The sequence below is a fragment of the Pristiophorus japonicus genome, chromosome 8 (genome assembly GCF_044704955.1).
Source record: "Pristiophorus japonicus isolate sPriJap1 chromosome 8, sPriJap1.hap1, whole genome shotgun sequence".
Classification (NCBI taxonomy): Eukaryota; Metazoa; Chordata; class Chondrichthyes; family Pristiophoridae; genus Pristiophorus; species Pristiophorus japonicus.
Genome location: NC_091984.1, coordinates 17,990,726 through 18,017,263, shown reverse-complemented (window position 1 = coordinate 18,017,263; position 26,538 = coordinate 17,990,726). Strand labels below are relative to the sequence as shown.

The 26,538-nt window shown below is 47.7% G+C and overlaps 1 protein-coding gene across 1 annotated transcript in view; it reads left to right on the top strand.

Moving 5' to 3' along the window:
* miga1 (mitoguardin 1) overlaps window positions 1-26,538 on the top strand; it is a 133,239-nt gene that overhangs the window by 75,279 nt on the left and 31,422 nt on the right. The window contains exons 9-11 of the mRNA XM_070886539.1: window positions 21,555-21,676; window positions 23,641-23,713; window positions 25,423-25,509. Coding sequence (XP_070742640.1) covers window positions 21,555-21,676; window positions 23,641-23,713; window positions 25,423-25,509 — 282 coding nt within the window. The remainder of the gene's footprint in view (window positions 1-21,554; window positions 21,677-23,640; window positions 23,714-25,422; window positions 25,510-26,538) is intronic.

Sequence of the window (26,538 nt, the reverse complement as noted above, 5' to 3'; positions counted from 1 at the left end):
GGGCAGGGTTCTCAGAATTATCGACTCCCTCCTGGGGACCTTCTTCAAATATTGACACAGTCCAAGTCCTGGGGACTTCCTGAAAAATGTGATACACTCCTGGGGACCCCTGTAAATAAATATTGACACACGCCTGGGGTCCCCCTGTAAATATTGACACACTCCTGGAGACCCCCTATAAATACTGACACAATCCAGTGTTCCTCTGCAAATATTGACTCCAAGTCCAATTGACCCCCTGTACCTATTGATACACTCCTGGGGACCACTTGTAAATAAATATTGACACACTCCTGGGGACCCCCCCCCCCGTAAATACTGACACTCTCCTGGGGACCTCCTGTAAGTACTGACGCATTCCTGGGTTCCCCCTGTAAATATTGTCACACTCCTGGGGACTTCCTGCAAATACTGACACAATCCTGGGGACCCCCTATAAATACTGACACACTCCCGGGGACCGCTTGTAAATACTGACACACTCCTGGGGACCCCCTATAAATACTGACACACTCCTGGGGACCCCCTGTAAATATTCACCTCACTCCCGGGGACCCCCTGTAAATACTCACCTCACTCCCGGCGACCCCTGTAAATATTGACACACTTCCGGGGACTCCCTGTAAATATTGACACACTCCCGGGGACCCCCTGTAAATATTGACACACTCCCGGGGACTCCCTGTAAATATTGACACACTCCCGGGGACCCCCTGTAAATATTGACACACTCCCGGGGACCCCCTGTAAATATTGACACACTCTCGGGGACTCCCTGTAAATATTGACACACTCCCGGGGACCCCCTGTAAATATTGACACACTGCATTTGTGGGCTAAAGATGCTAAGGAGTACTATTTCAATGAAGATATCAGTACAGAGGCTGCACTGGGGTTTGCAAGAAACAAACCAAATATTAATTGCTCGCCTGTAAGCAGCAGAATTCCTTGAATGGCAGTTTCGCTTCAGAAATCGTCTCCTTGTACAGTAACGAGAAACAGGTGATGGGACATCAAGCTCAGTTGAAAACTTATCCACTTTTTTTTTCTTTGGTACTAAAAGCAGACACATCTATCTCGATTTCAAATGCGTAACGAAGCACTGTCTATTCAAAAGCCGTGACTAATTTAAGTGGGGCCTACAGGAAATATGCGGCCAGTTTGATTTCCCTTTATACATTGAAGACCATGGCAGTGAAACCTGGCTCCATAGCGTCTGCTTTTTCAGCACTGTGGGTGCCTTTGTGGGTCCAAAATGGCATCCGTGTTGCGCAGGCGCACACGTTAAGTATGGGACGGGCCGGCCGCCATTTTGGTGAGGTCGTTAGCTAGGAGCGTGCACCAGAAGTATGCAGAATAGGCAAATCGTGACATCAGCCAGTGCTGCCATTTTCGACCTCAATGCTCCTGCTAACACCCTCTCTTAAACATGCACAGCTGAACATGAACTTGGGTCCCCCACCCACCAACACTGTTTAAAGGGATTATCAACTGCTTTCAGGTTAGTTGCTAATTGATTTCTACTGGCTCTTGGTGAGTTTGTAGAATGGTTTGGTGGTTTATTATTGAGATGTATTCTTTACATCATCACTAAGCACATTACACACAAGGTGGCTCTACAGAAAATTTGTCATCATGTGACCCTTTATTATATTTACATCAGCAGTTGCATTACATCAGTTGTCCACTAGGTGGAGCAGTAGTCCACTAGGGGGAGCTCTATGTTACACTTCTCCCTCCTTAATGAAGAAGTAATTATAACAAAATAATCATCATACATAACTTGCATGGTTATGCACAACTGTGAACTCATTGAATGGCGGTGCAGGCTCGAAGGGCCGAATGGCCTACTTTCTATGTTTCTATGTTTCTAATAGATATGGACTTATTTTGCCATATTTACAAATCAAACTTACCACTAGTTATCTGTTTCGAAGAGGATACCTTCGCTCTTGAACAGAACTTTCCAAACTTGGTGTTGAACTTAGACTCATTCTAGCCTGAGCCTGAGGAAAGTTTTTCTCCAAGGGCAACCTTTGATTTACATTTGGACTCTCTACAACTTCAGACTGTTTGTCTGCCTGACTCAGACTTGGACATAAATTCTGACTTTCTCTTGGACTTGTTTCTAGTACATCTGATGTAGGATTTGCGACTGGTACTCTACTTGTAACAAGACTATCTGACTCATCAGAAATAATCGAATCATTCCAACTTTCAACTCCTTCCATATCTGTAGGTAAAATATGAACAATGCGAACAAACCTAACCTGTACACGATCAAATATCTTGACCAAATATGTGCAAGGGCCACATACCTTCACTACTCTTCCTGGTGACCACTTTAACCATTTATAGTGATGGTTCTTCAATCATCTTCTGATTCAATTTCAAACTTCTCTCTCTTACTCTACCTCTATCATGATTCTCTTTCTGTCTTAATTGTTTCTCTTCTACTGACTGTGCTAAGTTTGGCTTTAACAACAAGAATCTGGTTCGTGGCTGTCGGCTGAGAAACAACTCTGCTGGTGTTCTACCAGTAATTGTATGAGGAGTATTACGATAAGTAATTGGAAAATTTGCCAATATGTGATCCAGCGACAACTGCCATTTCTTTGGATTTGAATCCAACATTTACAATTTGCACTCTGTGCTCTGCTGCACTATTTGAAGCAGTGTGGAACCTTGTTATGTTTCATACCATTTCTGCTCATAAACTGTGCAAATTCTTCTGAACAAAATTGCGGCCTATTATGTCAGGCACAAGCAAATTTTTCAGGGTTTCATACAACGCGGGGCCTGCTTTAGTCAAGAAAATAGCCCGTTTTCTTTCTAACACCACCCGATTACGGTTTTCATCATTGGGGACTGCGACGATACAACTTGTGGTGAAAGACATTTCTAGCCGCTCCACATATGCTCCGAAAGTCTCTCGGTCGCGATGTAACTCACCCAAGTGCCCTATTATTCCCATAGGCGTGGCCATCAGGACTCTGGCAATGTCAACAGTGTGTTTGTAATTGACCTTGGATTTTTAGCTATGCTGCAAAACAAAGAACCTCTCAAAGTCTCTCTGTTGTTTGGCAGGAATCATCCTCCAACACAAATTTCAGCTAGGGAATCCAATTATCCCATCCTCATCGCCAATGTGATATATTCTTTACGACATCACTAAGCACACAACACACTGAAGAAAACTTGTCATCATGTGACCTTGTCACATGACCCTTTATTGTATTTACATCAGCAATTGCATTACATTGGTTGTCCACGAGGTGGAGTTCTATATTACAGTTGCGTTATTCCATGTTGCTGAAGCCTCCAGGGAATGGTGTGCCAGGTTACTTCAAGGCTTCTGCTCAGACCAGTTTCTCCCAGACATGGGTGCAGTAGTGTGTATCCCCCATGGCCGGCCTGCAGCATGACAGGGAGAATGAGCAGAGGCGATGCAGAAACTGGACAAGCTGCTGGAAGAGGCAGGAGGAGGAGGGGGAGAAGGGTTCTCAGCAGGAAGCCAAATCCACCCACGGTTTCAGGGAACAATTCTCCTCCCTCAACCTCAACGAGGAACAGTGTCAGCAGTGTCTCTGCTTCACGAAGGAGGTGCTGACTGAAATCTGCCTCTTGTTGCAGGCGGGACTGCAGCCTCAGAGCAGGGTGAGGACGGCATTGCCAGTGGCCGTGAAGGTGAGCGTGGCCATGAATTTTATGCATCGGGGGCTCCTTCTAGGCTGGAGCAGGCGGTATTTCCAACATCTCCCAGTTTGCCATGCACCGTTGCACAAGTGAGGTGGATGAGGCTCTGTGTGCAGAGAGAGCTGAATACATTTCATTCTCGCTTGCCAGGGAGAAGCAGGTGGAGCGAGCACTGGCATGGCCAGGATGGCAGGCTTCTCCATGGTGCAGGGTGCCATTTGCCGGCGTCGCATGTGAATTCAGAGATGGACCGCAAACCGTAAGGGATTCCACTCCCTCAGTGTCCAGCTGGTGTGTGACCATACTCAGCGCATCACGCAGGTCAATGCCCGGTATCCTGGCAGCAGTCATAATGCTTTCATTCTGCGGCAGTCCGCTGCTCCATCAGCATTGGAGACACCATGACAAATCCGAGGGTGACCAGGGCTATCCACTGATGACCTGGCTCAAGACACTGGTGAGCAACCCAAGCACACGTGGGCAGCATGCATATAGCGAAAGCCTTGCTGCCACATGGAATGTGATTGAGCAGACCACTAAGGTGCTTAACAACACTTCCACTGACTGGACCTCTCAGGAGGAGCCCTGCCATACTCGCGACACCATCCTGCAGCACATAGTAGCCCGCTTGATTGGCACGCCATCCGCCACCTTAAACAGTCACTCCCTCCACCATCGGTGCACCGTGGCTGCAGTGTGTACCATCTACAAGATGCACTGCAGCAACTCGCCAAGGCTTCTTTGGCAGCACCTCCCAAACCGCGATCTCTACCACCTAGAAGGACAAGGGCAGCAGACGCATGGGAACAACATCACCTCCAAGTTCCCCTCCAAGTCACCCGCCATCCCGACTTGGAAATATATCGCCATTCCTTCATCGTTGCTGGGTCAAAATCCTGGAACTCCCTCCCTAACAGCACTGTGGGAGTTCCTTCATCACACGAACTGCAGCGGTTCAAGAAGGTGGCTCACCACCATCTTCTCAAGGGCCACTAGGGATGGGCAATAAATGCCGGCCCTTCCAGCAACGTCCACATCCCAGGATGGAATTTTAAAGAAACAATTATCCATTCAAGAACAATTTCCTTTGCCTTTCATGAGTAAGGCTGCGGCGAACCCCAGGAGTGTGTCAGTTTCATCAGAGCGTCCCCAGGAGTGTGCCCATGTTTACAGGCAGCATGTAAACATTGATACACTGCAGGAAACTGCCTGGAGATATTGACTCTCTCCTGGGGATCCCTATATTTATTGAGACACTCCAGGGGTGCCCTGTAGACGTTGTCACACTCCTGGGATCGCCCCACCCTATATATCGTTGCAGTAAAGGCATGTTTTTTGAATTTGTTCATGGGATGTGAGCGTTGCTGACAAGGCCAGCATTTATTGCCCATCCCTAATTGCCCTTGAGAAGATGGTGAGCAGCCTTCGTGAACCGCTGCAGGCCATGTGGTGAAAGTACTCCCACAGTGCTGTTCGGGAGGGAGTTCCAGGATTTTGACCCAGCGACCATAAAGGATCGGCGATATATTTCCAAGTCAGGATGGTGTGTTATTTGGAGGAGAACATGGAGATGGTGGTGTTCCCATGCACATGCTGCCCTTGTTCTTCTAGCTGGTAGAGGTCACGGGTTTGGGAGGTGCTACCAAAGAAGCCTTGGCAAGTTGCTGCAGTGCATCTTGTACACACTGCAGTCACGGTGCGTCAGTGGTGGAGGGAGTGAATGTTGAAGGTGGTGGATGGGGTGCCAATCAAGTGGGTTGCTTTGTCCTGGATGGTATCGAGCTTCTTGAGTGTTGTTGGAGCTGCACTCGTCCAGATAAGTGGAGAGTATTCTATCACACTCCTGACTTGAGCCTTGTAGATGGTGGAAAGGCTTTGATAATACGGATTCTTTTTCCTTCAATCTGCTTCAGCGAATACACTGACACGAACACCCATGTTGCCTTTTCTGTAAAAGACCTTTATTGAAGATTCTCCGATCGGGACTTGTCAAGATAAAGGAACACACTCTATTAGAGCTTGTTCAACTCCCTCAGGACAAGTCTCGTTACAGCGCGAAACCACAGCAGTTATACATTTTCAAAACAGAACACATTTGATTAGCACTTAGTTCATCCAATCACTTTCTGCTTCCCCCAGAATACATCCAATGGCAGGCCGACAGGTCCCCAGACAGGGCGGGCGCTAATGTTAGTCTGTTTACGGTTTCGCTTACGGATTCTTCCCTATTTTATGGCTTGTTATAGCAGTCCCTTCGTATGACTCATACCTGAGTTCGCTTTTCCCGTAACTCGTGTTTGACCACACTCTGAGTAACCTCTTTTTGTGTCGACACTGCAAGTATTGCAGATTGACATTTCTTTCAGCTATCTTCCCATGATTCTCTTCATCACTTGACACATTCACAATCCCTCTATTCACATTCTCATTCCCCCCTTTTATCATTCCATGATAACCCTGGTGACTATTCCAGGAGTATCGCATTCAGCCGTTCGCACTCTCTTTCCTGATCCTCCTTGTCGAGTAGGTCTTTAGTTTGCTGGATCATAACCCGGGAGCCCATGGCCACAAGCGGGTTTGCTAACCTTGCCATCATGACTTTACAACAAAGGTTAAAGCAACCAATAATCAAGCAACAGGTAATTATTACTACGATGAGAATAATTGCCCCATGCATTAGATAGGATCCCCAGGATCCACCTAATAGCCAATCAAACCAGCTAGATCCTCCTGCTGGCGTGGATAACTTCTTTACCTCCCTTCTTATGTGATCAGCGAGATTGGTTATGTTTTCTGAACTATCGGGAATGTAAGTGCAACATTCAGATCCTATCAGGGCACATGTCCCTCCTTTCTCAGCTAACAGGTAATCGAGGGCCATTCGGTTTTGTAATGCTACGGTCCGTATTGCTACCATTTCAGCCGTGATGTCCTCCAGAGCTTCAGCAGTATAGTTAGCTATCTGTTCCAATACCCTCTCTAGGTTCTGTACTTCATCCATGGTGCGTCCTATCCTGAATGGGAACATCATGACCCCAAAGAACCTCTCGACGGGGGTGAGGGCTCGCCTGTGTCGGCTGGAGGCATGTGCTTCCGCCAGGGTACGTGTTTGCCGCACAAATGGCACCACATATCCCAAATAGCAGGACCCTGTCCATCGCCTAGGTAACCAGGGATATGCCCTATGCCCGCACACAAAATACGTGCCGTTATACGCTGCCTTTTCGTATATTGTGTTGGGGTCCCAAGACTGGGCCCACAGACCTCCACCTGTTTTATTCGGAAGGTGAGAGAGGATAGTGACTCGTGCATCTGTTGTGATGTTGAGGTTGTATGGCCAATCGCTGTACCCTATGATATGTCCCTTGCTGCTGGTGTCATTTTGGGTTAAACATATGGTCCCGGTTGGCCTCCCGATCCCCGAGGTATTGGTCAGGACTAAGAATGGGGGTTCCTTTTTATGGTCATAGGGTGGTTGGTACCATCCCTGGAACGTTTGACTAATGGGGTACCCAGCACTCTCCCTCTCGGTGACGTCCCCGTGGTTGTCCACATGGTAACAGTATGATGCTCCTCCTGCTCTCCGTGATCCCTCTCTTAACCTGCCTTTCATCTTTCGTATTTGCATTGGCCCCCCTCCTCTCATGCTAGTTTGGCTCAGAAGCCACTTGACAGTCTCAGGATCAGTGGAATTCCCCCTTTGGAATGTATAGGGATATGTGAGCACACCCAGCAACTAGAAAAGTTCCCATTTCGCGCATAAACATAAGACATATACAAAAAGGTGTTTACATGGAGCTCTCGCTTCAGTCTCGCTTCCCACGCGCTGCACTTGACGTACACTAACACTACTATACAGACTGGCACACAGACACAGTTTCATCTTATCGCTCTAGGTTAACAATTACTCGAGAACAAAATGTTTCTTGTAGCATCTCTATGGACAAGGATAAATAGTCCGAATATTTTGCTGATTCAAAGAGTTCGGTTTTCTTGCCTCTCTTCTCAGGTCACCGTCGGTGTAGCTGGTTGTCTATCTCTACGGGCAGGGGTTCAAACTGTTCTCCTCGGGACCCACTCAGTTAGTCGGGACGCTCCTAGGAAGGACCTTATTCAGCTATGGAGAAGAGGAAGTCTGGAACAGAAACAGGGGTTAGGACAACCAGTAAAATAGGTTCGTTAGAGGGTGATGAGCTTGCAGTGGTGCAGGTGAACCCAGACGCTTCTCCCCTCAACCTTAGCTGCAGTGGGGGTAGTGAGTAACACCTGAAAAGGCCCCTCCCATCGTGGCTCTAGTCCCTTTCGAATCCATTTCTTAATCAGGACATACTTCCCTGGTGCCACGAGAGACGATTCAGGTAAGACTGGGAGGTCGAGGTGAGCATCTCGAACCTGGTTGTGGGCTATTCGCAGAGCCTGAGTCAGGGCAAGAACATAGGTAGTCATTTCCTCAGTCATGTGGTGGAATTGGACAGTGGAGGGGACATTCTGATTCCATGGGGTCCTAAGGGGCCTACCATAAATGACCTCAGCGGGGGTCAGTCTAGCCTTACCGGTGGGAGTAGTTTGGATCTGGAATAAGGCTATGGGAAGGAGTTTGAGCCAATTGAGTCCAGTCGATGCTACCAGTTTTGCAAGCTTGGTTTTAAGAGTTTGATTAGCACGTTCAACCAGTCCCGCAGCTTGGGGTCGGTAGGCACAATGCAGCTGCTGGTTAATGCGCATCTGGGAACAGAATTCTTTGTTAACTTGGCCAATAAAGTGAGGGCCATTATCGGAACTCAGTCGAGCTAGGATACCATATCTAGGAACAATTTCCCTCATTAACACCTTAACAACAGTTTGAGCCTTATTGTCCAGGGTAGGGTAAGCTTCGATCCATTTGCTAAACACATCTACTATTACTAACACATATTTGTAACGCTGAACTCTTTGCAACTCAATGTAGTCCAACTGCAAGGTCTCAAAGGGACCTTCTGGTAGGGGCGTCTTACCCCAATCACAGGGGACTCCCTTCCCTGGATTATGCTGTTGGCAAACAAGGCAGCGACTACTGATGTTCTGGGCCAGCGCCTGGAGTCTAGGGTGCCACCAAGTGGCCAAAAGCGTGTCACTTGTTGTCCTTGCTCCACAATGAGTAGCAAAGTGCATACATTCAATAACCCATAGGGCCAACTCGTCAGACATGCAAGTCTGTTCCGCGGGAGTGGTCCAGAGTTTAGAAACATTGTCATAAGTACATCCATAATCTTTTCACAACAGTTTATCTTTTTCAGGAGCGTCCTCCTGTGCTTTAATGACATCTTGGATGGTTGGCATTGGTTTTTCCAAGGCTGACTTATCCTTTGCAGGATTTCTAATCTGACTCATCATTCTGGCCACCACCATTTGTTGTCTGCGAGAGGCCTGTTTGGCCTCTCTGTCAGCACAGCGGTTTCCTATATCAACCAGAGATTTTCCAGTAGTGTGGGCGGTACACTTGACAATGGCAATACGCTTGGGGAGCATGAGGGCCTACACAAGTCTGATACTAATTGCCTATGGGATATCTCATTTCCATTTGAGGTTAAGAATCCCCTGTTTTTCCATAATTGTCCGAAATCATGGGCTACCCCAAAGGCATACCCAGAGTCGGTATAGATATTGACCTTGAGGTCTTTAGCTAAGATACAGGCTCGAGTGAGAGCGAATAGTTCAGCTTGTTGGGCGAAATAGGCGGTCTCAAAGGCGGCAGATTCCAGGACCTGATTCTCCTGGTTTACTATGGCATATCCCGAAATTCGTCCGCCTTCTGGGTCAATGGAAGAGCTTCCGTCAACATACATAATACAGTCGGGGTCCTCCATTGGTACATCAACTAAATCTTCCCTGACCGAGGTGGCCTCTTGAATTAAAGATAGACAGTCGTGACTCGATTCTTCCTCATCTTGGGGTGGCTCGGTAAGAAAACAGGCCGGATTAATGGCAGTACAGTGCCGAAAGGTCAGCTTAGGATTATTTAGTAGGTAGATCTCATATCTGCTTTGCCTGGCCATGGTAAGGTGTTGAGTCTGCAGTTGACCCAAGAGGGCAGCTACGGGTAAGAGGTATATACAACAATATCCTGCTGGAGGGTAAGGTTGGCGGCAGATTGAAGGCTATTGTAAATGGCAGTTAATATTTGAGTACATACAGGGTGTCCCAAGGCAACGGGGTCTATTTTGGAAGAGTAGTAGGCAACAGGCCTATGCTTATCCCCGTGTTTCTGAGTTAAGACAACGGTAGCACAATCTTTCAGGATCGTACAATACAGTTGAAAGGGCCGGTCATAGAGGGGCCGGCCCAAAGCCGGAGCTTGCAGCAGGGTTGTCTTTAGTTCCTTAAAGGCTTGGACGTCTGCGGTTTCTATTTCAATGCTGCCTTCCTTGGTTGTGTATGGTGTGAGTTGCTTGGTCATCAGGGTAACATTAGGGATCCAGGATCTACAGTAATTAATCATCCCCAACCACTGCCGCATTTGTCTGGCCGTGCTAGGGACTGGAAACTGGCAGATGGGTTCGACTCGGCTAGCCTCCAAGGCTCGGTGGGTGCCTGATAAAATGATCCCAAGAAATTTGACTTGAGACTGGCCAATTTTGACCTTTGATGGGGAAACTATGTATTCCAGGGAGGACAAGTAATTCAGTAACTGATTAGCATCCTCCCTATTACTTGGATCATCTGCGCTGGCTACCAGTAAATCGTCTACATACTGAATTAAAGTGGATCCCTTAGTCAGCGTGAGGGACTGTAACTGTTCCTGCAGGCACCTTGAGAACAAGGTCGGGGAGTGGATGAACCCTTGGCGAAGTCTAGTCCATGTATATTGCTGTCCCTGGTAAGTGAAGGCGAACAGGTACTGACTCGCCTGGGCTAGTGGCAAGGCGAAGAAGGCGTGTTGGAGGTCTATTATTGTGAAGATCTTGGCGTTTGCTGGGATTAACGACAGTATCTGTGCTGGGTTGGGAACCAGAGCGTGTAGGGGCTAGACGATAGCATTGATGGCTCGAAGGTCCTGGACCAAACGGAACTGATTTGTTTTGCCTGGCTTAGGGACTGCCAGTATTGGTGTATTACACGGGGACTGACATTGAACCAAAATCCCCTGTTCCACTAGTCCCTTGATTCCGCATTATAGACTGCGATGGTAGTTCGGAGATAATCTATAAACTTGACAGGTTCTTTTTTTCGATCTGGCATACTGGCCAGAATGGTCATGATTTCATTTGGTTTCCAAGGCACATAAACATCTATGGTGGGGTGTGCTGCAGCCTGTTGTGCGTCAGGGTTTGGCATTGGTCGAACTGGGAATTGCTGCCGGGGCTTTGGGGTGGGGACGTCAGTCTCGGAGGACGTTTCTTGGTCGGAGGGTGGCTCGGAGCCGTCGGGACCGTCCTGTTTCAGTCCCCTACACTTCCACCAAGTGTCGTCATGGCCGGGTGAGGGTCTGTTTTGCCTTTCGCGGTTGGTATTTTGACTCGCTGATTCGCGAGACTGCCTATCATTACCTCCTACCGCCGGAGTATAGAGTGGAGGTTGACAGGAAGGGGGCTGTGGTAAGGGGCCAGGGGCTGCGGGAGGCGCCGTCGGGCTCCGAGTCAGTGACCATTCCTCAATTTCATCATCAGCCTCGGTCAACGCAAAGCCAACCATTTGACTACATAGTCTGTCGATACCCTTCTCAGAGGTCCCAGTGGAACTCTTAGTACGTTTTTCATGCGCGCACTCTTTCTTTAAGACGTCTACGGTTTTAACATGTCCTCCCTCAATCAATGAGAATCCTAATTTAGTGGCGTTTTCCTGCCAACTTGACAGAAGGAAGTGATTCATCCGAATAAATCCACACCTGCATTTCTAACTTAAAATGTAATTCAATAAGGTTCACACTCTTAAACTTCCCACATACAGGACAACACTACGAAGGGTTAAAAAAACTTTCACTCTGTTTGAAAAAGTGGGTGGAGCTAAAACAAACCATAACTCCCTGGTTTCCCAAACAGGCTTTCATTCTGCAGTCAAAATCACACAAGTACTTCTCATTCAAAACAGACGTTCACAAAAGTCTCTCTTCTTTCCTATTAATTGTTTTGGCCGGCTCTATTTTTGGATCCATGATCTTTCAGGGAATTCAGGTAGTTTTATCTAAATTATCCATCCTCGCGTCGCCCCCCCGTAGGATCAGGGTCCTAATTAATCCCGATTGTCCCCGCGTCGCCCCACGTGGAATAAGTTATCTTATCCAGAGCCTAGGCGGACCAAGTGATATACAAGATCGACGCCGTACCTGGCATAAGTACAATTTTAAATTTACACAGTCCCGCGTCGCCCCGCAGCTTAATTTTACCTAATTCCCTAACCTCCACGTCGCCGCGCGGTTCTCCTATTCGCGTCACCGTGCGATAAGCCTTACTTAATTCCCCTCGCGTCGCCGTGCGATTTCCTAAGTTTAGAAGGTATTCGCCAGATTGACCTGGATCTCGTTCAAACACTACCTGAGAACCAGCGAGTGGCCAGACTTTCCTCAGACTTTTGGACTGGAGGAAACCGAAGTGGTATTTAAAGTATATTCACTCCAGTGGCCACTTTCCTCCCGTCTCGTCCGAGGCTAGTTCGGCTCTTAGTTCGCAAGTTTTCGGCAGTCGTCTGTTGAGATCCCACTTCTGACACCAAATGATAATACGGATTCTTTTTCTCTCAATCTGCTTCAGCGAATACACTGACACGAACACCCATGTTGCCTTTTCTGTAAAAGACCTTTATTGAAGATTCTCCGATCGGGACTTGTCAAGATAAAGGAACACACTCTATTAGAGCTTGTTCAACTCCCTCAGGACAAGTCTCGTTACAGCGCGAAACCACAGCAGTTATACATTTTCAAAACAGAACACATTTGATTAGCACTTAGTTCATCCAATCACTTTCTGCTTTCCCCAGAATACATCCAACGGCAGGCCGACAGATCCCCCAGACAGGGCGAGCGCTAATGTTAGTCTGTTTACGGTTTCGCTTACGGATTCTTCCCTATTTTATGGCTTGTTATAGCAGTCCCTTCGTATGACTCATACCTGACTTCGCTTTTCCCATAACTCGTGTTTGACCACACTCTGAGTAACCTCTTTTTGTGTCGACACTGCAAGTATTGCAGATTGACATTTCTTTCAGCTATCTTCCCATGATTCTCTTCACCACTTGACACATTCACAATCCCTCTATTCACATTCTCAGCTTTGGGGTCAGGAGGTGAGACACTCGCCATAGGATACCCAGCCTCTGACCTGCTCTGGTTGCCACTTTCTCCTTAGTATGGAGCCACGATGGGCAAGGAAGTCAACCAATTCAGAAAGGAGGAGAAATCTAATGAGGAACAGACAGAATTAACTGAGCACACGGATTTCCTGGGATCTCCCCTCGCCAAGGCCTGAGGTTCTAGGCATCGCACTTTGGAAACCCATGGCCTCATTGGCGCCCGAGAACCATTAAGTGTAAATGAGCACAACAATTGTGTTGCATATTATCATCCAAGTGGCTCCAGTGAATGAGACAGAGGCCTAGAAATTCGATGTCGCGCCAGTCGTTGACAGTGCTGGCCTCTCAAATTTACATAAGCACACCGTGAGCACAATCGGAGTGCAATGCCTGACTTGACACCACGACTGCTAATTTGGACGTTTTCGCTCACCACTACGCCGGGTCCTAACCATGCACAGAAAGGCGAGCGTGAAGCAGCCCTGCAGAGACACTGTCAATTGCTTCTTAAAGGGAAACACACATCTTTTAGCTATGTTTGGATTTCAGCTTTTCAACTTAAAAAATATATATTAAATTGAAGTAGTGGCTTGGTGCGATTGATTTTAAATGTTGTTAAAGTATGCAGGGACACTTGCAATGCTTAGGCTGGTAAAGTAAGGCCTCTGAGCAGACAGTAAATGCTGGGAATATGCAGCGGGCCAGGCAGCATCTGTGGAGAGAGAAACAGAGTTAACGTCTCGGGTCGAGATGCTGCCTGAACTGCTGAGTGTTTCCAGCATTTTCTGCTTTCATTTCAGATTTCCAGCATCCGCAGTATTTCGACTTGGAGAAGACCACTTGCTCACAGTCCTGGGGACATGGAGATGAAGCACAGGTAGCAATGAGGACAAGTTGTTCGCAGAGGGAAGAGGAGGAAGCGGGAAGGAAGGATGCAACCCAGACAGCCCCTTTCAACATTTGTCGCATACCTTACCTTCTGTTACTGACCATCACAGCGTCCTCTTGGCTACGATGCTGAAATAAAAGCCACCACAAAGCAAACTTTCCAATCCAACTTTATATATCTATCCATCCAACGTAGTAGCATGAAATCAGTTAATTACCTTTGTGCATTCCCTTAGTGACTGTCCTGTGTGTGCCTTTGCCTATCCTACTGATGTCACGCAGTACTACCCCAGTGGCTGTAGCATGGCTGGTGGAAGGCTGCTGACTTTCAGCGGGGGGCACTGTAAATGGCCTTGCGGAGTTGGTGGCTGGGCGTGTCAAATCAAGTCTGGTGTTTCTTCTTCTTCACTCTCTGCTGACCCACTGGCTGAGCAGGCTGGATTTCTTGGGTGTCTGGAATGAAGAAGGCCCAAGGGGGTTAGGGTTGTGGTGAGGGGAGGGGGAAAGGAAGAGGTGCATGCTTACACCATGTGCAGCTTGTAAATCAGGCGATATTGTGGAATGAGGAGGAAGTGGGATGTGAAAAGGAGGATGACGTATGAGGATACCAGCCTCTTGTATTCTTTGGGCCCTGCCATTGACCAAGGGCTCAGCCATGCCCCTGCCCAGAATGGCCAGCACCGTCTCCTCCACGGGGGTGAGGTGAAGCTGCAAGTGTGAGGTGTGCCTCGTGTTTGGTACAGATTGTTGGTAGGTGTGTCATTGGCGGGGTGGTGGAGGGGGTCATACAGTGAGCAGTGTGTGAGGCTAGTGGTGCTGTTGATAGGAGACAAAGTTTGAGGGTGCATTCACTGACCTTGGCCATGCGTCTGAGGTCATGAAACCTCTTTGGGCACTGGAGCCAGGTCCTGGGGGTAAGGGCCAACTGGCCACTGTGGGTAGAGGACCTTTTTTTGCAGTATTGACCCCCCCCTGCACAAAGTTGGAGTGCTGCGTGCGAGACCCTGGGCGCCCCTTCCCTGGCTTGCTGAGCCGTTTGTGTTAGTGCTGAAGCACTTTTACCATTTTGTTATACGCAGAAGGCAGTTCAGCTTTAGGAGCCAAAGACAGCCATTTTGGGATTATTTTTAACATTTTTTTCAGAAGGCAGTTGAAGACTGCCTGTTTTTAAATTCTTTTTATTTTTTTCATTTTGGAAGGCAGTTTCCCTTTAAGGGCTCGAGACTGCTTTCTACAATGAAAGGCCAGCTTTAAGACAACGCTGCCTCGCTCCAATGACGCTGTGGTCGTGCTACATTATGCCTCCTGCTGAGACTGCCACCCAAAACAGCGCATTACACGGTAGGTTCTGCGCTCTAATCATTTTAAGTCAGCAGGCAGCCCCAAAATAACTGGGCTGCCTGCGTTTTTTTACGGGTGGCACCGGCAGTTTAGCCACGCTATCGAATTTCACTGCCATGGTCGTCAATGTATAAAGGGAAATCAAACTGGGCGCATATTTCCTGTAGGCCTCACTTAAATTAGTCACGGCTTTTGAATACACAGTGCTTCATTACGGATTTGAAATCAAGATAGATGTGTCTATTTTTAGTACCAAATAAATAAGTGGGTCAGTTTTCAACTGAACTTGATGTCCCGTCACCTGTTTCTGGTTACTGTACTGTACAAGGAGACAATTTCTGAACCAAAACTGCCACTCAAGGAATTCTGCTATTTACCGTCGAGCAATTAATATTTGGTTGGCTTCTTGCAAACCCCATGGCAACCTAGAAAAAGAAAAAAAAGAAAGACTTGCATTTATATAGCGCCTTTCATGACTGTGGGACGTCCCCAAGCACTTTACAGCGATGAAGTACTTTTCAAAGTGTATTCACTGTTGTAATAGGAAACATGACTGCCAATTTCAACACCTCAATGTGATATTGAGCTGACCGATCTGTTTTTATAGATGTTGGTTGAGAGATAAATATTGGGCAGGACACCAGGGAGAACTCCCCTGCTCTTCTTCGAATAGTGCCATGGGATCTTTTATGGCCACCTGAGAGGGAAGGTGGGACCCCAGTTCAACATCTCATCCGAAGAATGACACCTCCGACAGTGCAGCATTCCCTCAGCACTGCACTGGAGTGTCAGCCTAGATTTATGTGCTCACGTCTTTGGAGTGGGACTTGAACCCACAATCTTCTGACTCAGAGGCGAGTATATGAACTGCTATCTTTGCCGAAATAGAAGTCCTTAGCGTCTTCAGCCCACAAATGAATCGGCCACTTCGACTAGAGCACAAGGTGCTGTGCTAGCGTCTCCACTGACAGATCCATTGTGTGTGATGGAAGCGGACTTACCTTCCTGTGCTCCCTGACCGACATCAACTCCAGAACGGCTCAAATTTAAAATTCTCGTCCTTGTGTTTCAAATCCCTCCATGGCCCCATACCTCCCTATCTCTGTAACCTCCTCCAGCCGGCCAACCCCTCGAGATCTCTGCGTTCCCCCAGTTCTGGCCTCTTGCACATCCCTAACTTTCTTTGCCTCACCTTCAGCTGTCTAGGCCCCAGGCTCTGGAATTCCCTCCTCAAACCTCGTTTGGTCACCTGGCCTAATGTCTCCTTTGGCCTGGTGTCAATTTATTTTTTGATTAGGCTCCTGTGAAGCACCTTGGAATGCTTTACGACATGTTAGCTGTGGCTCATTTGGTAGCACTCTCGCCTCTTGAGTCTCTGAGTATGGGTGTTTGGGGTGCATGCATTGTCTGGCTGTAAGAGAAGACTGTAAGTTCCTGTTCCAGAATCCTATTTACTTGATAACTGGACACGCGAGTTTGAAATCGTTGAACCTTCATTGCAGTTTACGTAGGAAAGTCTCCCCTCAATCCCCTTTCCTGTAAAGTTTTGTTACCCTTATATCAGAAACTATTCGAGGCCATAACATTTGCAGAGCTGTAGGAAAAGAGCGGGGCGAGTGGGATTAATTGGATCGCTCTTTTAAAGAGCCGGCACAGGCAAGATGGGCCGAATGGCCTCTTTCTGTGCTGTAAGATTCTTTAAGTTCCCGGTTCAATCCATCCTAAGAACATTTATCATTTTAGTCTCAGCAGGTACATCATCCAACGAGGATGACTTGCTTCCAGATGAGTTCACAGGTGTTTCAATGAAGGACCCAATATTCCAGGTCCCGAACTACATCCTGAAGGGTGGAAGATGTCTGTGGGTGGATCTTTAGGCACACCAGCCACCACACACCGTGTGCCTAAAAACTCATCCTAGCACAACATTGTGAGAGGCGGCATTTTTGGGCAAAAGACAAAAGAGAAGGCTGAGCGGTGACCTGATAGAGATCTTTAAAATTAGGAGGGGTTCAATAGGGTAAACATGGAAAATATTTTTCCACTTGTATGGGAGTCCAAAACTAGGGGTCATAAATATTAAATAGTTATTAATAAATCCAATAAGGAATTCAGGAGAAACTTCTTTCCCAAGCGAGTGGTGAGAATGTGAAACTCGCTACACCAGGTGTGGTTGGAGCAAATAGCATCGATGTATATAAGGGCAAGCTAGATAAACACATGAGGGAGAAAGGAATAGAAAGACCTGTTGATAGGTTGAGATAAAGTACCTAGAGTGGAAGGAGGCCCATGTGGCGCATAAACATTGGCGTAGAGCTGAATGGCCCATTTCTGCACTGTGAATGCTCTGTAATTCACGGTCAAGCAGGGCTGTCTCATCGCCCCCACACTCTTCTCGATCTTCCTCGCTGCAATGCTCCATCTCACGCTCAACAAGCTCCCCGCTGGAGTGGAAATAAACTATAGAACCAATGTGGGAACCTGTTCAACCTTCGTCACCTCCAGGCTAGATCCAAGGTCGTCCCTTCCTCTGTCATCGAGCTACAGTACACGGACGACGCTTGCGTCTGCGCACATTCAGAGGCTGAACTCCAAGCCATTGTCAACATCTTCACCGAGGCGTACAAAAGCATGGGCCTTACACTAAACATCCGTAAGACAAAGGTCCTCCACCAACCTGACCCAGCCACTCAGCACTGCCCCTTGGTCGTCAAAATCCACAACGCGGCCTTGGACAAGGTGGACCATTTTCCATGCCTCGGGAGTCTACTATCAGCAAGGGCAGACATCGACGATGAGGTCCAACACCGTCTCCAGTGCGCCAGTGCAGCCTTCGGCCGCCTGAGGAAAAGAGTGTTCGACGATCAGGCCCTCAAATCTGGCACTAAGCTCATGGTCTACAGGGCTGTAGTAATACCCGCCCTCCTGTATGGCTCAGAAACATGGACCATATACAATAGACACCTCAAAGCGCTGGAGAAATATCACCAACGCTGCCTCCGCAAGACCCTGCAAATCACTGGGACGTTAGACGTACCAACGTCAGTGTTCTCGATCAGGCCAACATCCCCAGCATTGAAGCACTGACCACACTCGACCAGTTCCGTTGGGCGGGCCACATCGTCTGCATGCCCGACACGAGAATCACTAAGGAAGCGCCCTACTCGGACCTCCTACACGGCAAGCGAGCCCCAGGTGGGCAGAGGAAACGTTTCAAGGACACCCTCAAAGCCTCCTTGATAAAGTGCAGCATCCCCACCGACACCTGGGAATCCCAGGCCCAAGACCACCCAAAGTGGAGGAAGAGCATCCGGGAGGGTGCTGAGCATCTCGAGTCTCGTCGCCGAGAGCATGCGGAAACTAAACGCAGACAGCGGAAAGAGCGTGCGGCAAACCAGTCCCACCCACCCTTTCCTTCAACCACTGTCTGTCCCACCTGTGACAGAGACTGTAATTCCCCTATTGGATTGTACAGTCAGCTGAGAACTCGCTTTTAGAGTGGAAGCAAGTCTTCCTCGATTTCGAGGGACTGCCTGTTATGATGATGATGATGATGATCACCAACTTCAACAACTTGCATTTATGTAGTGCCTTTAATGTAGTAAAACATCCCAAGACGCTTCGCAAAAACGTTATCAAACAAAATGTGACACCGAGCCACATAAGGAGATATTAGGACAGGTGACCAAAAGCTTGGTCAAAGAGGTAGGTTTTAAGAAGCAACTTTCAGGAGGAGAGAGGGCCTCGGTAGCTGAAGGCATGGCCACCAATTGTGGAGCAATTAAAGTTACACCACAGTTAAGATGACAGAGGAGCTGGCTCTTGGTGATAGCATGGAAGAGGTCAGCCGTGCAAGCCAGCACGTTCCAGCTGTCACACTTCAGTCTGTGCTCTGTTCTTCCTGGTGTCTGACGGTTAAGAGAGAAAAAAACGTTGCTTTATCTTCAAAAACAACACACACACACAGCTCTTTGGAGAGAATTGCCTGCTTCTGACAGCTGCCACTATACAAACCTCCCTCCTTTTATACATAATAAAAAATAAGCTACTTGCGGTCAGAATTGCTTTTTGCAGTATGATTCGTGCCTTGTAAAACTATTTGAAAGCTGAGAAAGGAAAGTTGGGTAATCGTAAGTTGGAGATTAACTCCAACAAGCTGGCTGTAACTTCCGATTAATCAGTGACTCAGACAGAACTTTCAAACAATTCCTGTTGCAAATAAATCATGAAAAATAAATCCCAAGATAATCCATCCTAGCAAAGCAGGCTAATGGTAGCACATTTAATAAATACATTACACTGTTGTTATGGTCTGGAACACACTGTCTGAAAGGGAGGTGGATTTGGACAAATAATTAAAGGGGAAAAATTAGCAGCGCTCTGGGGAAAGAGCAGGGGCTTGGGACTTTCAAAGAGCAGGCACAGTCATGATGGGTCGAATGGCCTCCTTCTGTGCTGTATGACTGTATTATAATTTACCTATGACCTAAAATGAAATAATCAAGCTGAATATACATTTTAATACATATGGGTGTATTTTTTCAAAGAAATTCAGAATATTGTACCAAGAGCTAACCTGGCTACAAATAAGAGTGCATTTTATATCTTTAAGTAGCTCATCCAACATTGTTCCACATGTAAATTTAAATTAATCTTACATCTCCACGCCAGAATGAATGTTAGAAATGGGGTCCCGGCACCCTGACTGTATCCCGGAAATTATAATTTTTTAAATTTGCTCTCAGGATCTGGGTGACCCCTGACAAGACTGCATTTATTACCATCCCTCGCTGCCCTGAATCTGTATGGCTGAATGACTGGATAGGCCACTTGAAGCATTAAGGGGGGTGAAATTGCGTAGCGCCCTGTTTGGGGGCGGTAACAGCCGCGAGGCTGGAGTTCCTGAACCAGGCTCGGAAGTCCCGCCCCGCCACCACTGCCCCTGAGAGCGAGTGGAGCGCAAAATATCGCGCTCTACTTGCTGGGTGGGGCACGGTCGGGCCGGGAGGGATCCCGGGGGGAGGGGCAAGCTGCCAAGTCTGCGGGTGGGAAACGAGTCCATCCCTGGACCACCAGGGAGCGGGCTGTCACGGCAGCAGCCCGGCTCACAAGCGAAGTGCTGGGCTGCAAGATCGCGGCACGGACCCCTCGATCCCCTTTAAATTTCGCCCCGCGAGTGGCCTGCAGCCTGGTGCACGCCCCCTGAAGTTGTCGCTGGCAACGCCTGACGCAGCTTCGGGTTCCAAAAATTGGGCGCTGCGCACGGCGATGACGCTACCATCGACGGCTCAGCGGAGGGGGTTGCTATCGGTTACCGAGAGTCGTTAGCAGTGCTGCGTCCAAGCGAAAAGTCGTTTAACATAACATAACCACGTCCAGTAACATAACCACTACACTACACACAGCGATCAACTATCATTAATATTGCCCCCGAGCCCAAGATTTAGTGCAGAGCCAGGTGTAGATATGTGGCACGAATGGAAGCCCCAGATTCATCCACAGGAGATTGGCAACGCAAAATTCTACACTAAGACGTCTGAATGTTTCATGAATTCCTTGGGATGTTTGTTTCATTTTGTCGCAAAGTTGAATGGCAGTGCATTTGATTGAAAGAAAGACTTTCATTTATATTGTGTCTTTCATGACCTCAGAACATCATTTTACAGCCAATTAAAACATTTGGAAGGGTTGTCGCTGTTGTAATGTAGGAAACGCAGCAAGCTAATTCTCACACAGCAAGGTTCCACAAACAGCAATGGTCAGATAATCTGTTATAGTGATGTTGGCTGAAGGATAAATATTGGCCAAAACAACAGGGAGAACTCCCCTGCTCTTTGTAATCCAAGTTTTCTTCAAATTGTGCCGAGAGGGCAAACGGGGCCTCAGTTTAACACCACGACCGAAAGACAGCACCTCCGACAGTGCAGCACTCCCTCAGCACTGCACTCGAGTGCCAGCCTCCAGCTTAAATTCTCTGGAGTGGGATTTGAACCCACAACCTTCTGACCCAGCAGCACGAGTGCTACCTGTCATGTAGACAACCAGCATTGTAACCCATGTATAATCTGACCTAAGTTGTACACTGTGAGAACAATGACCACTAGGTGGGAGACACTCCTAACCTGGACCTTCAGGTATAAAAGGGGAGCTCCATCCACCTTCATCTCTTGAGTGCTAAGGAATAAAGGACAGATCACAGACTGACCTTCTCTCAAGCATGGGCCTCGTGTGCATTTATACTGTGTAGTAAGGACGTATTACTACCTACTGAGCCACAGCTGGCACTTGGATCTCCAATTTGGATTGTTCTATGACGATTAAAAAGAGTCTGATGGTCTGCCTTTTTATCCCAATGCTCCCAACAGCTTACAGAGCACAGGGACAATCGAGGCACTGCTTACGGTCTGGGGTCATGGTGTCACCTGCCACTTTATGAAGAAGCGATGCACTTGGCAGAAGACGGGAAAGTTTTTTGCCGCGTACTAAGGTAAACAAGTCTACCACTGCGATTGGCCGGTTAATCCAAATGCAGTGCAGGTCCATCAACATCTCAACGCTTCTGTACCTCCTTTGACTGAGAGAGAGAGAGGTCTCAAGGGGAACATGGAAACGTACACTGTGCAGGGGTTATGAGAAGACATGCCTGAAGGTAAGGTTGGCTCCTGAAGGTGTAGCAAGGGAGATGATTTTAGGAGGAGATTTGGAGAGAGTAGGGCCAGGCTGGCTGAAATCTATGCCACTGATGGTGAAGCAGAGGGAGGGGAGAGGGGCAGTAGGCCGGGGGAGGGGCAGTAAGCCTGGGGAGGGGTAGTAGGCTGGGGGAGGGGCAGTAGGCCGGGGGAGGGGCAATAGGGTTGGGGAGTCAGGGTAGGTCAGGGATGGTAGGCCGGGGGAGGGACAGTAGGGAGGATGGGGCAGTAGGCGGGGGGGAGGGGCAGCAGGCCGGGGAGGTGCAGTAGGCCGGGGGAGGGGCAGTAGGCTGGGAGAGGGGTAGTAGGCTGGGGGAGGGACAGTAGGCCGGGGGATTGGCAGTAGGCTGGGGTAGGGGCAGTAGGCCAGGGGAGGGGTAGTAGGCCGGGAGAGGGGTAGTAGGCTGGGGGAGGGACAGTAGGCCGGGGGATTGGCAGTAGGCTGGGGTTGGGGCAGTAGGCCAGGGGAGGGGTAGTAGACTGGGGGAGGGGCAGTAGGCCAGGGGAGTGGCAGCAGGCTAAGGGAGGCAGGGTAGGTCAGGGGTGGTACCGTAGGCCAGAGCTGGCAGAGCAGAGGGTGCAATCTGAGATACTGCAGACGTGGGGAGGGAGGGCAAGGTCGTGGATGGATTTGGAAATGGACAAGGACTTTGAAATCAGTATGTAGGTGGATAGGGAGCCATTGGATTGAGTGAGGACAGGGCTGGCAGGTAAGTGGGTCTTTGAATACAGAAGGATGTGTGAAGCAGAGTTTGGGATGAGTTGGAGATTAGGGATTGAAGACATTGAGCCTGAAGTCACAAAGCCTGTTCCGCCATTCAATGAGATCATGGCTGATCTGTGACCTAGCTCCATATAGCCGTCTTTTCCTTAATACCTTTGATTATCAAAAATCTATCCATCACAGATTTAATATTAACAATTGACCCAGCATCAACTGCCTTTTCCGGAAAAGAGTTCCAAACTTCTTTCACCCGTTGCATGTAGAAGTGTTTCCTAACTATACTCTTGAAAGGCCTGGCTCTAAATTTTAGACTATACCCCCTAGTCCTAGACTAGGGTTTCTCTCTATCTACCCTATCCGTTCCCCTTAATAGCTTGAAAACCTCAATCAAATCGCCCCTTAACCATGTAAATTCCAGGGAATATATACCTAGTTTGTGTCATCTCTCCTTGTAATTTAATCTTTGGAATCCAGGTATAATCCTGGTAAAATGATGCTGTTTTCCCTTCAAGGCCAATATATCCTTCCTAAGGTGTGGTGCCCAGAACTGAACACAGTACTCCAAGTGTGATCTAACCAGCACTTTGTATTGTATTCTAGTCCTCTAGCCTTTGTCCATTAGCCTTTTTGATTAGTTTCTGTACCTGTTCATGATATTTTAATGATCCGTGTACCTGGACCCTATGTGCATGTTTCTAGCTTTTCACCATTTATAAAGTACTCTGATCTATCCTTTTTTGGTCCAAAGTGGATGACCTCACACTTGCTTGCACTTGAAATCCATTGCCACAGTTTTGCTCGTTTACTCAATCTATTAATATTGATTTTCCCGTAACACGATCTTTTCTTTTGTCTTTATAGAGGCTGATGGATCTGTTGTGTTATTTCCAGCATTTTCTGACTATCTGCAGTAGAAATGTCCAGTCTATAGCGGGTTGCCGCAAATATTGGCAAAGTGCTATACAGTTCGGCTATTAAATATTCTTGACAAACATGGCTGATCCTTGATATTTGTTTCCATCTCATGTTTAACTAAAGGACCGAGTTGCTCGAATGCGTTGGGGACAGTGACTTTCTGGCCAAGGTACACTGCGTGCGTCAAGCTTTCCAGGTAACATCATCGGAACTCAACTACTGGTTCATATATGAAAACGAGTATCATTTTACATCAGTTGGGGTATTGTGTCCAATTCTGGACACCACACTTTAGGAAGGATGTCAAGGCCTTGGAGAGGTTGCAGGAGTGGTTTACTAGAATGGTACCAGGGGTGAGGGAGAGAGAGTGGAGAAACCTGGATTGTTCTCAGAGCAGAGACGTTAAGGCAGATTTAATAGAGGCGTTCAACATTATGAGGGATTTTGATGGAGTAAATATGAGAAACCGTGTCCACTGGCAGGCAGGTCGGTAACCAGAGGACACAGATTGAAGATAATTGCCAAAAGAATCAGGGGGGAGAAGAGGAGAATATTTTAATGCAGCGAGTTTTTATGACCTGGAATGCACTGCCTGACAGGACGATGGATGCGGATTCAATAGTAACTTTCAAAAGGGAATTAGATATACAGTTTGAGCGTCCGAAATCCAGAGTTCCAAAATTCAGAATGTTCTGAAATCTGGAATGTTCCGAAATCCAGACCCCCCCCCTCCTCGCCCGCCGACCTCCCCCCGCCTCCTCCTCGGCCGCCCGACCTCCCCCCGCCTTGGCCGCCGCCGCCCCAACCCCAAACCCCTCCCCTCCAGCCAGCCCTGCCGTACCTCGGCCCAGGCATTTCCGGATTCGGGACGTCGGAAATACCCGAAATCCGGAAAGGCCTTGGTCCCGAGGTTTCCGGATTTCAGACACTCCACCTGTATATTTCAAATGGAAAATTTTGCCAACAGCCAACAAACACGTTAGGCCAAAAGGCCTTCTGTGCTGTAAGCTTATATGATTCTATGAATTAAGTTTAGAATAGCATGGTAACCAAGGAAGTACTTTTCGAAGTGTAGTCACTGTTGTCATACAAGTAAACGTGGCAGTCAGTTTTCTCACAGCAAGCTCCCACAAACAGCAATATGATGATGATGAGATAATCTGTTTTAGTGATGTTGGTTAAGGGATAAATATTGGCCGGGGCACCAGGAGAACTTTCGTTCTCCTTTTTGAATAGCGCCACAAGATCTCTTACGTCCACCTGGGAGGGCAGACGGGGCCTCGGTTTAACATCTCAGCCAAAAGACGGCACCTCCAACAGTGCAGCGCTCCCTCAGCATCGCACTGGGAGTGTCACCCTGGATTATGTGCTCAAGTCTTTGGAGTGGGACCTGAACGCACAACTTTCTGACTCAGAGGCAAGAGTGCTACCCACTGTGTCAAGGCTGATGCAAGTCAAGCAATTCAATATAGTGACTTCCTTTAAAGTGCAATAACTTATTATGTAGCAAATGCAGCAACCATTTTGCGCACTGCATAAATCCCATTGAGAGTATTTGCATAAATCCTTTTTGGGTGGCGTTGGTTGAAGAAAGAATGTTGGCTAGGAAATCCTACTGATCTTCTTCAAGTTGTGCCACGGGATATTTAACATCTCATCTGAAGGACAGTATCCCTGACAATGCATCACTCCCTCAGTGCGACACTAGACTATGTACTCAGATCCTGGAGTGGGGCTCGAACCCCAAGTGTCCTGATACAGAGCCTGCAGTGCTGTGCAGTGAGCCCAACTGATAGGGAACAGGAAAGCCTAAAGTGATAGTACTTTGACAAAACTAGCTAAGAAGTCGAAGTTTTGAAACACACGTACAGAAGCTGTTTCACACTCATTACTCCACCTTTGCAGGTAATTCTTTCTGATGCCACAAATATAAAGTTTTTCGCAGAGATGGGGAAAAAGATTCTGTCCGCGATCATGATGAAAGCACACAAGGTACGGGTTCTAACTGTTTTGTGTAGTAACACTTGTCAGTGCAGTGGTCATCCCCCATCTTCATCTCTTGCCGCAATAAAGCAAACGGTATTGGGGGCTGTTCATCAGATGACATGGGAGAGTCATTTTCTTTAGCGTTTATAGCAGAGATTTTGGTATAAAGTAAGACCTCGATCATCTATATGATCCACATTCCCAACATCCATTCCCCCATCATCCCCACTCTCCTATCATCAGCAATCTCACCATCCATGCTAGTCCATTAATGCAGTCCCATCAACCGCACCAATTATTGATGCTTGCATCATCCACGTTCTTCCACTAGCCAGGCTCGCCCATTATCCGCACCCCTATAAACCTCTTCACACAATAAATGACTTTTGAAGTTCATTACAGAAAAACCACAACAGCCATTCTGTGGCTACAAGGTCCCACAATGATATGAGTGGCCAGTGAATTTGCATCGTTGATGGTGCTAGTTGAGAGAGGAATGTTGGTTTGGACAAAGGAAGAACTCTCTGCTCTCCAGATAATGCAATGGAATCCTGAACAATCAGAAGATGATGTGGATTTAACGCCTCATCTGAAAGATGAACCTCGGACAGTGCAGCACTCCCTCCATACTGCACTGGAGTGTCAAGGCTTAGAATGGGCTCTGAACCCACAACCTTCTAACTAAGATGCAAGAGTGCTATCCACTGAGCCACGGCTGATCACCTTCGCGAAAAAAAGACGTCTTCATGAATTTGCAGTACATAAGCAACAACAGCAACAGAAAGATAAAAAGAAAAATACTGCAGACGCTGGAAATCTGAAACAATAACGGAAGATGTAAAGTCCACCCCTGAAAGGTTAACTTGACTGTTCTCTCGACAGATGCTGACTGACCTGCTGAGTTTGTCCAGCAGTTTCTGTTTTAATCAGAGAGATTTTCTTTAAATAAAATGTCCAGCCCACTATTGGAGTGGTGTTTTAGGTCAGTGTTAGTCACGATCTTTTCAGAGGTACTGTAAAACTGGGTTCTTCGCA